The sequence below is a fragment of the Notamacropus eugenii genome, chromosome 1, assembly GCF_028372415.1.
Source record: "Notamacropus eugenii isolate mMacEug1 chromosome 1, mMacEug1.pri_v2, whole genome shotgun sequence".
Taxonomy (NCBI): domain Eukaryota; kingdom Metazoa; phylum Chordata; class Mammalia; order Diprotodontia; family Macropodidae; genus Notamacropus; species Notamacropus eugenii.
The window spans coordinates 240,075,722-240,089,944 of NC_092872.1; the positions used below are offsets into that span (position 1 = coordinate 240,075,722).

The window sequence follows — 14,223 nt, forward strand, 5'->3', positions numbered from 1 at the left end:
TATTAGGAATGTTCTTTCATCAAGTCTAAACTTATATCTCTGAAACTTCCACTCAATGTCCCTAGTTCCATTTACTACAGCTGAGGAAAACAATTGTAACACCTTTGCCATATGACCATCCCTTCAAATACTTGAAGACAACTATCGTGTACACCATAAGTGTCTTCTCCATGCTAAATATCCCTAGTTTCCCCCTCTGATCCTCTTATGGCACAGCAGTGAAAAGAGCATTGAATTCAGAGTTCAGAAAACTAGGTTCAAATCCTGACCCCACTATTTCCTATTTGTGGGACCATGGCTAGGTCACTTAATTTCTCTGGGCTTTAATTTCCTCATTTGAATAGTGGGGGTAATGAAGGGAGCCCCATCCCCCTCTCACCTTTTGATCTACTGGACTTGCACTTGCTGGGGACCATCCCATGGAGCATGTGTAGAATTGAGCTTGTTTGTGCCCTGGGCCACTTTTGGAGAAACATCTGCTCTGGCTCAGCGCTGAGGGAATTGTGCCTTGGGAAGACACATCAGACCCATTATTGTTCCCAATGAAATTGCATTTTGGGATGACTCAGAAATCCCTAAATGATACCTTGGCTACCATGACAGAGAAGGGAGGCTCTGCCAAAGAGAATTAGCCCCTGAGCCAAGAGAAGCTTCCCACTCAGGAAATTTTGAGAGGAGTGACTCCATCCTCTCTCATTCTCTTTCTCTGTTTCTCCATCCCTGTCTGTATCTCTCTGTCTATCTCTGACTATGTCTGTGTTTGTATCTTTCTCTGTCTTTGTCTGTATGTATCTCTCTTCGTCTCTGTCTGTATCTCTATCTCTGACTATCTGTGTCTGTCTGTATCTCTCTCTTTCTCTCTGTCAAGGCTGCTAGGACACTTCAAACTCTCTCTTTGACTTTCAGTGAGAGGGAGAGGAGAATCCCTCCTTTCCCCTTTTCCCCCTACAGCAGTTGTTCATACATGGGATCAAAATCATATGTCTGTCTAGGTGAGTCTAAGACTAGATCTCAAGGCTCTGGGTATCTCTTCAGACTGATGTTTCTTTCACTAAGCATGGGTGAATGAACAGCAGTCCCAAGATGGATGTACCTAGCCTTGAGAGCAGATAATCTGTTCAGCAATCTAACAAAGTATTTCATGCTTTAAGTGTTACACACCTAAGAGAGTACAACAAGAATTATAAGTTACTGTTTCATGTTTACATGTTTGTCAGTGAATACTCATGAGTCTTTTGTGTTCTGGAATTTATTTTGTAGTAGAGAAATTAAATGGCTGTCCTATAGCTTATCTACATTGTACATTGAGTACCTTTCTAGATGACCCTCTGTTGATCCACCTTACCCAATACTTCACCAAAGAAGAATATTCTCTATTATGTACCCAACAACTGGTCTCTAAGCCTTTGCCTCTCCCTTAGGGGATAATTCACCACCCACCAAAGCAACCCATGCAATTTTTTAATAGTTCTGATTGTTAGGAAGTTTTTTCCTTCCCATCAAGACAAAAATCTACCTATTTGCAACTTCTATCCCATAGTTCCTGGTTCTCATTTTCAGAAACTGAAGAGATTGATGCAAAGGAAACTGAATAAGGTAAAGAGAATAGAACTTGTTCAAGGTAAACAAACAAAGAAATGAAAATTATTCAGTGAGGAAGATGAGAACAAGTCTGTAAGGTTTCCTGACACCCAGTTCTAAGTTTCAAGTGGTAAAAGAATGTCCCCAAAGCATTTCCTCAGAAAAATGGCTGAGAAATAGATGGTGGTTATTATAATTCCTTTCAGCACTGACAATCAAAACATTCTATTATTGAAAAAATATTTCACCACTGCACTTTCTCCTGGGCAAATCACTTAACCCTCTTTGCCTCAGTTTCCTCATCTGTAAATGAGCTGGAGAAGGAAACAGCAAACCACTCCAGTGTCTTTGCCAAGAAAACTCCAAATGGAGTCACAAAGAGTTAGACACAACTGAAAACAACCAAACAACAAAAATTGTAATTTCTACAATTATAAAGATTCTATCAGATCTGAGAGCCTGCTTACCTACTTCAAAAGCAGGAATAATCACTAAATTAGGCTTAGAAAGATGGCTGCACACCATAAAAATGAAAGTAACAATCACTCCTCAAAGGGAACAAAAAACTGAGACCAATAACCAGGTTGGCCATACATAGACTATTTCTTAACCCTTCTAAATCTCCTTTATAATTTTATTATGTCATTTAAGATTCTCCACCATCTGTATGCAACCTACTTTTCTAGTCTTCTTTCATATCATTCCCATCCTTACACACTACATTCTAGGCTAACGAGACTACATATGAGGTGTTTCCCAAATTCAGTATTTCAGCTCTCACCTTCATACCTTACATAAGTGCCAACCTGTCAAGGATAAATAGACTCAGCATCTCTGTCTTTCAGAATTCCTCTTTTCCTTTAAGACTGACTTCTGGTGCCATTGACTCTACAGAGCTTTCCCTGATCCCTACCCTTTCCCTCCAAATTACCTTGTTTTTCCTTATCTGGTACAGATTGCATCCACTTCATAGAATGTAAACTCCTTAAGGGAAGTGTCTTTGTATTACTAAAACCTAACACAGTCCCTTGCTTAGAGTGGGCACTGCTTGCATTAAATTGAAATAAATCAAAATTGCTCATCAAGCTGGTAAAACTTGGACAACTCCTAACCTAAGCCACCTGTCTTCTAGAGCCTGCACTCTCAAAAGCTATGACAGCAGAGGGCAAGCTCTGGCAGATTGTGCCACACTGGAATGCCATCTGATACCATCTAGGACTGGCAATAGATGGAGCTCCCTTGCAAAGAACCAGCCTATCTGAGTAGAGTAAGGCTCATCATCAATGGACTGGCCATAGCAACCCTTGAAACAACAACAAAAACACAAAAGGGTTGTTGGTCCTGTGTGCCACCATTCTGATTCTGCCATGATGATGTTGGAATGATGGAGAAAGGAGGCAGAGAATGTGAAGGATTACAGTTTTTAGGGCATGTGAGTTTTTTGTCTAGTGACTGAGGAATTGAGGAACTGAGGAATTGTATTAGCCTTTACATTCTCACTGTCATTAAGCATTTATTTATTTTCCTTGTTCTCAAAAGACTTTATTATCTATTGAGGCATATTAATACATACAGAAATCTACACAGTCCACTTTACATGCAGCAGAATGATCTTCACTTTACAGTGAGTGTCAACTACTTTATATAATAGACACACTGAGACCTGGGAAAGACTTTAACTTAGAAATATCAAGGTCATCCACTGCATCCTGGGCCATAGCCAGTTATTTTGACTTGTGTCTTGCCATTGGACTCTGATAAATCTGGAGAGAGTGAGGCTGAAGACTTTTGCAGCTCTGCCTCACTCAAATCCAATTGACTGGAAAGTCAAGACATCACCCTCATGATGTCATGGTCCTTTTCAAACAAATGAAGAACGAACAACAACCTGTCTACTATTTCTAGCCACATATACATATGGATCAGATTAGATAAAATAAGAATGTAGCCCAGATAGAAAGAAGATAATAACCTTACCCTCAGCATTTTTCTTTGCTCAGGGTAAATGTGGATGATGAGATGTCAAGGATGAAGGAAAGGAGAGAAAGACAGTGGATCCACACAAGCAATTCTATAGGGTTTCCTTAGCAGCCCCTCAAAATGGATTTCAGGGCACAGGATCCTCACAATGAAATTATGCAGGAGTGACAAGAACTCTCTAACCCTAAGTAAGATAGAATCTTGAGATAGAGAAGTGGTTTCCCTTAGCAGGAGAAACTAAATATGGAAATCAGACATGAGAGCATTTGACTTAGGCAGGTCTCTCATCATGTTCTCTGTAAATTTGTTTTCTCTTCATTACTTCTTCCTATTTGTTTTTAAAGATAATACTACTCATAATCTTCCACCATTTTTCTCTGTACAATTTCTTTCAATGACTTTATGTTCTAATCTTGTCTGGCTCTTGTCTGTCATATCTCTTCATCTGGAAAAGAGATCCAACCATTTATTTATTAAGTGCCTAACGTGAAATCTGTGCTAGTGGCTGGGTACACAAAGGCAAAACCAAAACCCTTCTTGCCCTAAGGGAGCTTACATTCTAATAGACATCCATTATTTCCTGCAAGAGGTGATTTTGATCTCCCTGTTGTAGCAGCTGTTTCATAACAGTTCAACTTAATGGCCCAGGGAATTATGTTTTTGGTTGATTTTGGATGCACCATAAATCTAACTCCTTCATTTGCCTCTCCAAAGAGAATTTACCAGTCATCTTTTCATTTAGTTGTCCCTTCCTTTTGCTTTCTAATTTCACTTATAGCAAAAATGACAAGATAGATATGATCCAGGTCCTCCAGTTGTTGGGCAAAGAGCTCACATTCAAAGTACCAACAGTTGGTAGATCTGTGAATGGTTGTGACCCTTCTGGAAAATAACTTGGAATGACACTGTATTAATAGTCCTTCAGTCAGCCAACATTTATTAAGCCTTCTATGTGTGCAGCATTGTTAAGCACTGGGGATGCAAGGAAAGACAAAGGACAGTCCTTGCTCTCAAAGAGCTTTCAGTGACTAAAACGCCCATACCCTCTGAACTAGAGATCCTACATATACTCCAAGGCATAGATCCCAAGGAGGTCAAAGCTAGAAAGCAAGATCCCCTACACTCCAAAATATTTCTAGTATAATACATTGACTATATTGTGCTAAATATACTATACTATTAAAAATATTTCTGTGCTAACAAAGAGTTGAAAACAAAGTAGATGTCCATTGATTGGGGAATAACTAAATTATTTATAGTATGTGAATATAATAGAATATTACTGAATTAGAAGACATGATGAATGTAAAGAATATAAAGAATTAAGTGAAGACATGGACTGACCCAAAGCAAAGTAAGCTAAATGAGAAATATATATATATTATATATATAATCAGCACAACAATGTAAATCAAAAGAATTTTTATATAGAACTGAACACTATGTAATGATCATAATCAAGCTTGACTAAGAAGAAGGGAGGAGAAAATTTACCTCCCTCCCTTCTTTGCGAAGATGGTGGTTATGCACATGGAATATTGTATATGTTATCATTACCATGCATATATATTTACATACCTAGATATTTTTCTCATTGCCCTCCAAAATTTACCTTGAGTATATTTGGTAAATATTTATTAATGCATATTAATCCCCTGAAAGAATATAAGGTTCTTGAAGGCAAGATTTTCATTTTTGTCTTTGTTTTCCCAGCATCTAGCAGACTGCCTGGAACGTAATAGGTGTTTAATAAATGCTTACTGATTGATTGATTACCAGACTTAGTTGATGTGTTTGTTAGTTTTGCTGAACTGATTTTTTTTCTCTTTCTCCTTTTTGTCCTTTATGAGAAGAACAGGCTATCTGGGTGAGGGGGGTGGGGAGGAAGGAATATACTTGAAAATGAAGGCAATGTAAAAATAAAAGATATCAATAAAATGACTTAAAAAGGAAAAAGCAAAGCACCAAAGCTCATGAGGAACAGTGGAACACCACGGCAGAGGTAAACCTCATGCATGCACATGTAACATGAGTGGAATGATTGTGTGGTACATTAAACCAGGGATTCCTTTTGAGCAGGAGGTGGAATAGATGACTCATAAGGTCCTTTCCAACTCTCTAATTCCATGATTCCATACAATTAGTGGCACACCTAACAAAATGGGAAAATCCCTAAAGGAAGATTTTGGTGAAAGAATGACTGGGTACAGGAAGAAGGAGGAGGAGGAGAAGGAGAAGAAGGAGGAGGAGAAGGAGAAGGAGAAAGAGGAGGAGAAGAAGGAAAAGAAGGAGGAAAGGAGGAGGAGAAGGAGGAGAAGGGAAAGGAGAATGAGAAGGAGGTGAAGGAGGAGAAGAGGAGGAGAAGGAGGAAGAGAAGGGGAAGGAGAAGAAGGAGGAGGAGGAGAAGGAGGAGATGAAGGAAGAGAGTAGGAGGAGAAGGAGGAGGAGAAAGGGAAAGAGAAGGAGGAGGAGGAGGAGACGAGGAGGAGGAAGCATTTATATAGTGCCTTAAGGTTAGTTTGCCATTTTACAAGTTTTACCTCTTTTGATCCTCACAACAATCCTGGGAGTTAGGTGATATTATTTTTCCTGTTTTACAGATGGAGAAACTGTGGCTGGGAGAGGTTAAATGACTTACCCAGGATTGCACATATAGTAAGCATCTAAGGCAGAATGTGAACTTGGATCTTCTGAATCCACCCACTACCCCTTATTCCACATTGCCTCTAGCAACATAAGCTGGCAGATCTCTAACTGCTCCAACTTCCTACTCAGCTGCTTCATTCTGTACCATGGGGCACTTGAAAATACCCGCTGAATGTTAATCGAGCAGTCAGGTCATGTCCAGATACACTGAGCTGGGACTGTCAGCCTGACCTGCAGACCTGTAGTAAAAGACACCTGAAACTCTCACTCTCCTACATATCCCTGGTTTCTTTAAAGTCCTCATTTGCATGTTTCCCCTCATTTGCATGTTGGTTTACATCTTCATTCACTTGTCCTTCAGTGCCCAGAAGCCCTAACCTTGCCTCCTTAGGTCTAGTTAGACAAAGTGTCCCAGCCTGGAAAAATCACTGCTTGGGATTTGCTGAAGCATAAATTCCCCCCATTTGTATCTGGCCCCCAAAACCATGTCATGTGAGCGGCACTGGGGAGGTTCCCCTTCAGTCTAGATGCACCACCCCATTCATTGTCATACTTTCTAACATTCCACCATTAACACTCTATTGTGTCTCCAACCCAGAGAAGCATTACTGAGGAGCACTTTTCTCCCACGGCCTCTCCTGCAAGGATGGCTTTATGTGAATTCATTGGTTCCCTGCCACATCACTTAGAGTCCTAAGGGATCAATCAATCAAATCAGCAAGCACTTATTTTCTTAAACTTTTTTCAGTTCTCTTGCATTTATTTTTTTCATCCCACATCTTCTCCTTCTCAATGGAAAAAGAAAAGAAAGACTTCATAACAGTCGGACTAAACAAATTCTCATATTGGCCACATCCAAAAGTATATATATCCTTCTGCATCCAGAGTCCACCACCTCTTGGTTGAGAGGTGAGCACCATTCTTCCCTGGTCCACAACTAGGATTCATTCATTAAGTACTGACCAGATGCCAGGCACCAGGATAAGTGCCAGATAGACAGAGAATGGTTAAAAAAAAAAAAAAAAGTACCTCAAGGAGCTCACATTTTAACAAGACAAAAGGCAAACTGTGACAATAATTAAGAACATCCAAGCTATCTACAAAATAGACAGGAGGTAATCTTAGAGGGGAAGGCTCTAGAAGTTGGGGAGAACAGGAAGGGCCCCTTGGAGAAAGGAGGATTTGAGTAGAGTCTTGAAAGAAGCCAAGAATTTGAAGAGGCAGAAGTGAGGAAGCTAAGTGGTCTATCTATCTAATGAAAGAGCATGGAGCCTGGAGTCATGAAGGCCTGAGTTCAAACCTTGCCTCAGACATCAGCTATGTGACCCAAGACAAGTCACTTAACTGCTATTTGCCTCAGTTTCCTGTTCTGTAAAATGAGCTGGAAAAGGAAATGGCAGACCACTCCAGTATCTTTGCCAAGAAAACCCCAAATCAGGTCACAAAGAGTCGGACATAACTAAAATGATTGTGGTGGTGGTGTTCCAGGCAGAGAGACCAGTAAAAGGCACAAAGCATCATGTCCTAGGAACAGCAAGGAGTCCAGTAAGTTCATAAAGTACATAGAGGAGAAGAAATGTAATAAGAAGGCTGAAGGGTAGGAAGGGGATATGTTGTTAAAAACTGTAAATTCCAAACAGAGGATTTTTGATCTGACTTTGAAGGGAATAGGGAGCCAATGGAGTTTATTGAGTCTTTAGAGATGATACAGACAGATTTATACTTTAAATAAATCAATCTGACAACTGAGCCAAAGCAAAGAGTGAGGTGAGACTTGGGGCTTGAAGGGCCCCCAAAGGGGCACTAGCTGAGAACTGAAGTTCTCCATTGGCCTACCTCCACCCTCAATCATGCAGGTCCAGACCTTCATCTCCACGGATGGAGAGGCCCATAGGGCTTTGGGACAGGGTGCTGTAAGTATCCCTATGTATATACAAGATGGGTAGGAGACAGTTTAAGGGGAGAGATGAGCAGATGGGGGATCAGAAAAAGTTTTGTGTGAAAGAGGATTTTGAACCGAGTCCTGAAGGGAACTTTGGGGTCAAAGACCCAGAGAGATAAGGACAGAATGCATTCCAGGTATGGGGGACAGTCAGTGCCAAGGTGGAAGATGGAATGTGATTTATGAGGAATGGTAAGAAAGCCAGGTTGTGTGGATCACAGTGTCCATGAAGAGGGTCAGTGTATAATGAGAAGAAAGAAGGACGCACACGCGCACACACACATATCAACATGTCCATACACTGGCTGGCACACCCAGGGAGGAACACACGTACCCACTCAAGGCCAGGTTCATGAGCAGACACACAGACGTGTGGAGGCTTTAGCTCTTGGTGTATAACCACATTGTTGCAGAGAACATAGCTGTTCACACACGCTGCCCAGGTACAGGGAGGAGGGGCTGTTTGAGTTGAGGCACTGGGCAAGCCGATCTTTTTGGCTGGTCACAGGGACCCAGACCCTGGGCCTGAATTACAGATAGAGTCCTGGACCATCTTAGCCCTCTTTATCCCATTCCCTTCCCCATTCCAGATAAGAACTAGGAGAAGGAACCCCAAAGATCTTTAGATACCTCTTGAGTGGGTGAGTGGGTGAAGGTGAATCAGAGTATCCCTGAAGGAAAGGTTCCTAGCTCTAATTCACGGTTAAGGGGAACTCAACCCAGAATCCAGATCCCAAGCCCCAAATACTTTCAGGAACCAAGTGAATGGAATCAGTGATGATGTTAGAGGGGCGCCCCTAAGGGTCCTCTCACCATTAGTCCCGCACACACCCTTCCCAAATCTGGCCTCAGCCAGGAAAGAGGGAAAATCTTTCTCAGTTCCAACTGGCAAGCCCTCACCTCCCCGGGGAAAAGAAACCCAATTCGAGAGTCAAGCTCTACACTGGCCCTTTAAGAAGAGTTGGTGAGGGGGGGGAGACCTAGCTTGAAATCTGAGAGGTGCTTGTTTGAACCCAGTCTGCCTAGCGGACCACTGGCCCCTCCTCCTTGCTCTGAGTGCTATTAAATATAGTAGTAGTCGGGAGGGAGCCCACTCCACATCTTGTCTCTCTTGAGCTCTCACTGGGAAATGCTCCGGGCATTGATCTGAGGCACCCAGCAAAGATGCTTCTTGTCCCGAGACCACCCCAGCAGCGACCGCGGAGAGGGCCGCTGCTCCAGCTTCTCCTCTCTCTGCTCCTATGGGAGCTACTGCCCAGCTCTGTTTCTGGAGGTAAGTTTTCAGGGGCTGCTCCGCTCCTCTCGAGGTCCCTCTAAAAGTAGCGCCGTTATTGTGGGGAGAGAGGGGGTAAGTTGAGGCTACAGGGACCAGAGGGAGGTACTGGGCCAGAGACAGGGGGAAAGAAAGGAAACATCTCTGATTTACCCATACTTTGCTCCCTGGACCCCAGGTCCCAAGCCAAAGTGAGCAGATGGAACCCAGGTCTCCTCTCGTGATGGGCATGGGTCTCAGGTGGGTGATTACCCCCTCACTACAAAGCCCAATCATATAACAGAACATCTGGACTTGGAGAGTGCCCACCTTGAGGGGTGGGGCACGGAGAGAACTGTCTGGAGCTCATCAGGTGCTGGAATCCATGGAGGGTGGGCTGGGCAGGGTGCCCTTGAGACCAGCCTCAACCCCAGGGCTCAGGGCCAGGACCACCAGGAAGGAATCACAGTCTACACAGCTCTGCTCCTGTCAGGGCATCTACCGCCACCCCTACCCCCCACCTCTACCCCACCCAAGCCGAGCCCTCCCCCACCCCCAGCCATGTGGAGTTTAGAAACGAGACTGCCAAGCCCCGGAACCAAACAGATGTGCCTCATTGCTGTCTCATATTGACAAGCTGGGTTCCAGCCCGCACTGAGGTCAGCTGGTTTATGAATGATTCTACTTGGTGCCTAGGACAAGGGTCTGAATGGCGATCTTTCCTGGGACTGTTCTGCCTACTGCTGGAGATGAAATAAGTTAAGGCTCTGCTTGTTCCTAGGACAGTGGTACTTGGTGTTGGATTATCCAGGTTGTTCAGGGTGTGGTTTGTCCAGCTTGCGGCTTATCCAGGCTGAGGATTGTCCCGCCTGTGGGTTATTCAGGCTTAGAGTGAATCATAACATGGTAGGGATTAGAGCTGGAAGAGACCTTGGAGCACATCTGGTCTAGTGCCTTCATTTTACAGGAGAGAAAACTGAGGCACAGAGAGCTGAAGTGCCCCAGGTCTGTGTTCGGTCCATTCAGCTTGTGATTTAGCTAGGCTGTGGTTTATCCCAGATTTGGGACAGTTTCCAATTTTGCCGCCCCCAGCTTGTCCTCGGGTCTCTCCACTCTAATGTCTGGACGTTGGGGGACTAAGGAAGCAGATTCTAAACCCCAGATCCTTAACCTCTTCTGTGTCATGGGCCCTTTGGGCAGTCTGGTGAAGCCTATTTTAGGTTTTAGATGCATAAAATAAAATGCAGAGGATTATAAAGGCAATCAACTATGGGATTATTAAAATATTTTTTAAAAATAAGCTTACAGACCTCAGGTTAAGAACTTCTGCCATTCTAAGGGAATTGTGAATTTACTGGAAATATTTGGAGAAGGATGTTGAAGTGTTGACGATGAAGATCCTGATTATCCAGGTTCCCCCTCCCTCCCATGCCACAGATAATGGGAAATGGCTGTCCCTTCTCCCCAAGAGAGGTGGCACTGGTGAATGGGTCTGGAGTCCATTGGGCTCAATGTTCCCAGGTGGTACAGGGGCTTCAGGACACTTCAGAGAGGATGTTGGGTGGGTGCTTCCACCAGCTATCCTCTGATTTTACTGGCCTGGTAGATGTCTGATCCTGGAAAGTTGGCCTCAGCAGTTGCCTAGCCTGACAGCAGTTCCTGGGTCCCACCCCCACTCCTCCCCTCCCTCAGTCTCCCAAGCCTCACTGCTCACTCCATGTGTCTGTGTGTCTGTATCTGTCTCTCCATCTCCTATGGCTATCTGCCTTTCACTGTCTCTGTCTGTCCCCTTCTATCTCTTTTTGCTTCTGTCTTTGTCCCTCTGTCTGAATTCCACCTTCTCTGGCTCCTCCTCTGCCTCTTGCTTTTTGTATATCTGTCTGTATCTGTGTCTCCCACTGCCTTGCCCTATGCCTACCCCTGTGTGATTCTTAACTGACCGCCTGCCTCCTTCCCCCAACATGCTTTCCTTAGAAAAGCCTCTCCAAAGTAGAAAGACAGCCTTAGTGACCTAGGAGACCACCCATCCAGCAACACACTGGGGGGTTCTAGCTTCCTAGTGCCCTCAGGCAGGACCCTGGACTCCCCACACACCAACCCACATAGCAACAAGGACTCACCTTGGAGGGTGCTGGCCAGCAACCCCTACTTGGAGATCTACCCCACCCCCAACCTCCAACCTCTGGCAGTGCGTTTTGTAATTCTCCATCTGTAATAGGAGGACTGCTGTGTATAGATAGAGAGGGGACCACACTCACCTTGGACCACAACAGTACCCAGGGTACCAGTGACCCTGCCAGCCTGACCCTCAGAGCCCAGTTCTGGTGTGATACAGGAGGCTTTGGGAAGACTCTCCTGACCCTCCCAAATCTCTCCTCATTCCACTCTTCCAACTTCACTTCTTTTGAGTATGGCCTTGGTCCCCTCAGGTAAAACATCAGTCCACACCGCCACTACCACCACTCAAGTACAACAGTGATACCTGATTATCATTGAGGTTTCTATCCAGGCTAGCTCTGATGGGTGGAGCTGGGGGGCAGGCTTGGATGGAGGACCTTAGACAGACCAGAGGGTACCAGTCCTGGGCAGCGAAGGGGTGTGAAAACCATGCCCCTCCCACTAGCCCCAGGGTAGGAAGAACCACACCCTTATACCCACTAATCAGATGGGGAAGCCTCAGCCCCTGAGAGCATGTGGGGAAAGGGGAGAAGCATCATGAGTTTCCTCCAGGGGAAATGAGTCAGGGTAGGGTACCCCATGAGTCAGGGTAGGAGAGCCTTGGGCTTCTGTCCCAGGGTTTGGGTTCTATTAAGAACCCCATGCTTGTCTCAGAAAATCAAATAGGGCCAAGAGGAAAGAAAATACTGTTGCCTGAAATTAACAGCTATGAGTTGGAAGCAGTTTCAAAAGGTCATTTCACCCAGGCCCCTGCTTTTGGTTTGATAGAAAAGAATACTAGGTTAAACAAGGGAGGGACTGAAACTCTACAATCTCCCTCTTATCAGTTCTGGTATTTGATCCCTCCATCAGTCAGATAGAGGGATATGACCATAACACCTCCTGCTTTGATTTAGACTTATTTGCTTTTATCAAAATACAGTTTTAATTTTGTTGATTTATTTTGTTTTTATATGACCTATATCACCCTAGGTATCCCTCCGTCCACCCTATCCCAAGCTACAATGCATCATAACAAAAAGAAAGAATGAAAAAAAGGGAAGGAGGAAGGAAAGAAAGAAAGAAAAAGGAAGGAAGGAAAAAAGAAAGAAAAAGGAAGGAAGGAAAAAAGAAAGAAAAAGGAAGGAAGGAAAAAAGAAAGAAGGAAGGAAGGAAGGAAGGAAGGAAGGAAGGAAGGAAGGAAGGAAGGAAGGAAGGAAGGAAGGAAGGAAGGAAAGTCAGTTGAGCAAAATTAGTCAGCAGTTGGAAAAAGTCTGACATTATTTGTAGTTTTCCACACCCATAGTCCCTCATCTTCATACACGTGCTCGCGCACACACACACACACACACACACACACACACACACACGGTTTTTAGATTCATTTTCAATCGATATTTTATCGAGCATCAGTCTGGTGCTCCATCTCTACTTCTCTCTCCGTCTCTGCCTCTCCTCCACTGTCTCTGTCACTGTCTCTGTATTTATCTTTGTATCTCTGTCTGGATCCACCTTCTCTGTCTCTTCTGACGTATCCCAGCACCCCACCTGCTGGGATCCCAGAAGGATTTCATTCTGACTCTGCTCTATCTTTCTATGGCTCTCTCCTCCTTTCTATCTGTTCCATGGTGGAATTGGGAAAACTCTCTTGTCCTGCAGCATCCTATGAGCCTTGGTCCTCCACCTCATCCCTCCCTTCTGGCCCTCTGATTGGAGGGCAGAGCCTCCATGTAAGGAGGGAGCTCATTCTCACCTGGCTGTCCTGCTCTGAGATGCCTCCACTTCTCCACCTACCCCTTCCTCCATACCTTCCCTCACCCTCCTTTTCTCCTTCTTTTTCTTTGCTGTCTTTCCTCATTCAACTGTAAGTTCCTTGAGGGAAGAACTTTTTAAAAAATTTTTATCAACAGCACTTGGCACAGTACCTGGAACATCATAGGTCTTTAATGCACATTTATTGACTAATATTGTTGACTTGGCCTGGCTTCATGCATTCCCCCTTTCCTACAATTCACTTCCTCCTCCTCTTAGAGCTCAATATCCTCCTCCTTGTAGGCTTAGTTCAAGCCTTAGCCCCTTCACAAAGCTTTCCCAATTCCTCCCTCAACTGAGCTGTATTTTCTCCTCCTCCACTTTGTTTAGAGACTTTCTCTGGTTTTTTCCTGTATCTCTGGGGCCATACTGCTCTGCTAGCCTATAGAATACTTCTGTACATGTGCAGACTCATGCAAAGGTCCTGATAGGAGTCTCCAAGTTGTGCTTGTCTCCCCATCCTCTGGTCCAAAGTAGGTATTTAATAAACGTCTGCCTGCTTGTTCCATCGGCAAGGAATGATTGAGCCCTTATCCTGGGCCAGGCACTGTGGTGGACCGTTATTCTAAGACCCATTCTCTACCATAGAATTTATAGCATAGTGAGGAGACAAAACTTGGAACGTGGAAAACTCAAGGCTGTGCAGACCAAAAACTGAGAAGTCCGAACACTTCCAGCTGTAGGAATTAGGAGGAAGAAAAGATCACTGTAGGCTGAGGAAGTCAGGGACAGCTTGCTAAAAAAAGAGGACTTTATTTAGATACACACACACACACACACTCACTCACACACTCACACTCTGAACAAAATGTACCCGGCATCCACCAGATACGATCATTATATAAACTTCAAG

General features: G+C 44.1%; 1 protein-coding gene across 1 annotated transcript in view; it reads left to right on the forward strand.

Annotated features, from left to right (window-relative positions):
* Positions 1-9,224: 9,224 nt before the first annotated feature.
* Positions 9,225-14,223, forward strand: part of CSPG4 (chondroitin sulfate proteoglycan 4) — a 95,376-nt gene continuing 90,377 nt past the window's right edge. Inside the window, exon 1 of the mRNA XM_072628291.1 lies at positions 9,225-9,422. Coding sequence (XP_072484392.1) covers positions 9,314-9,422 — 109 coding nt within the window. The 5' untranslated portion in view covers positions 9,225-9,313. The remainder of the gene's footprint in view (positions 9,423-14,223) is intronic.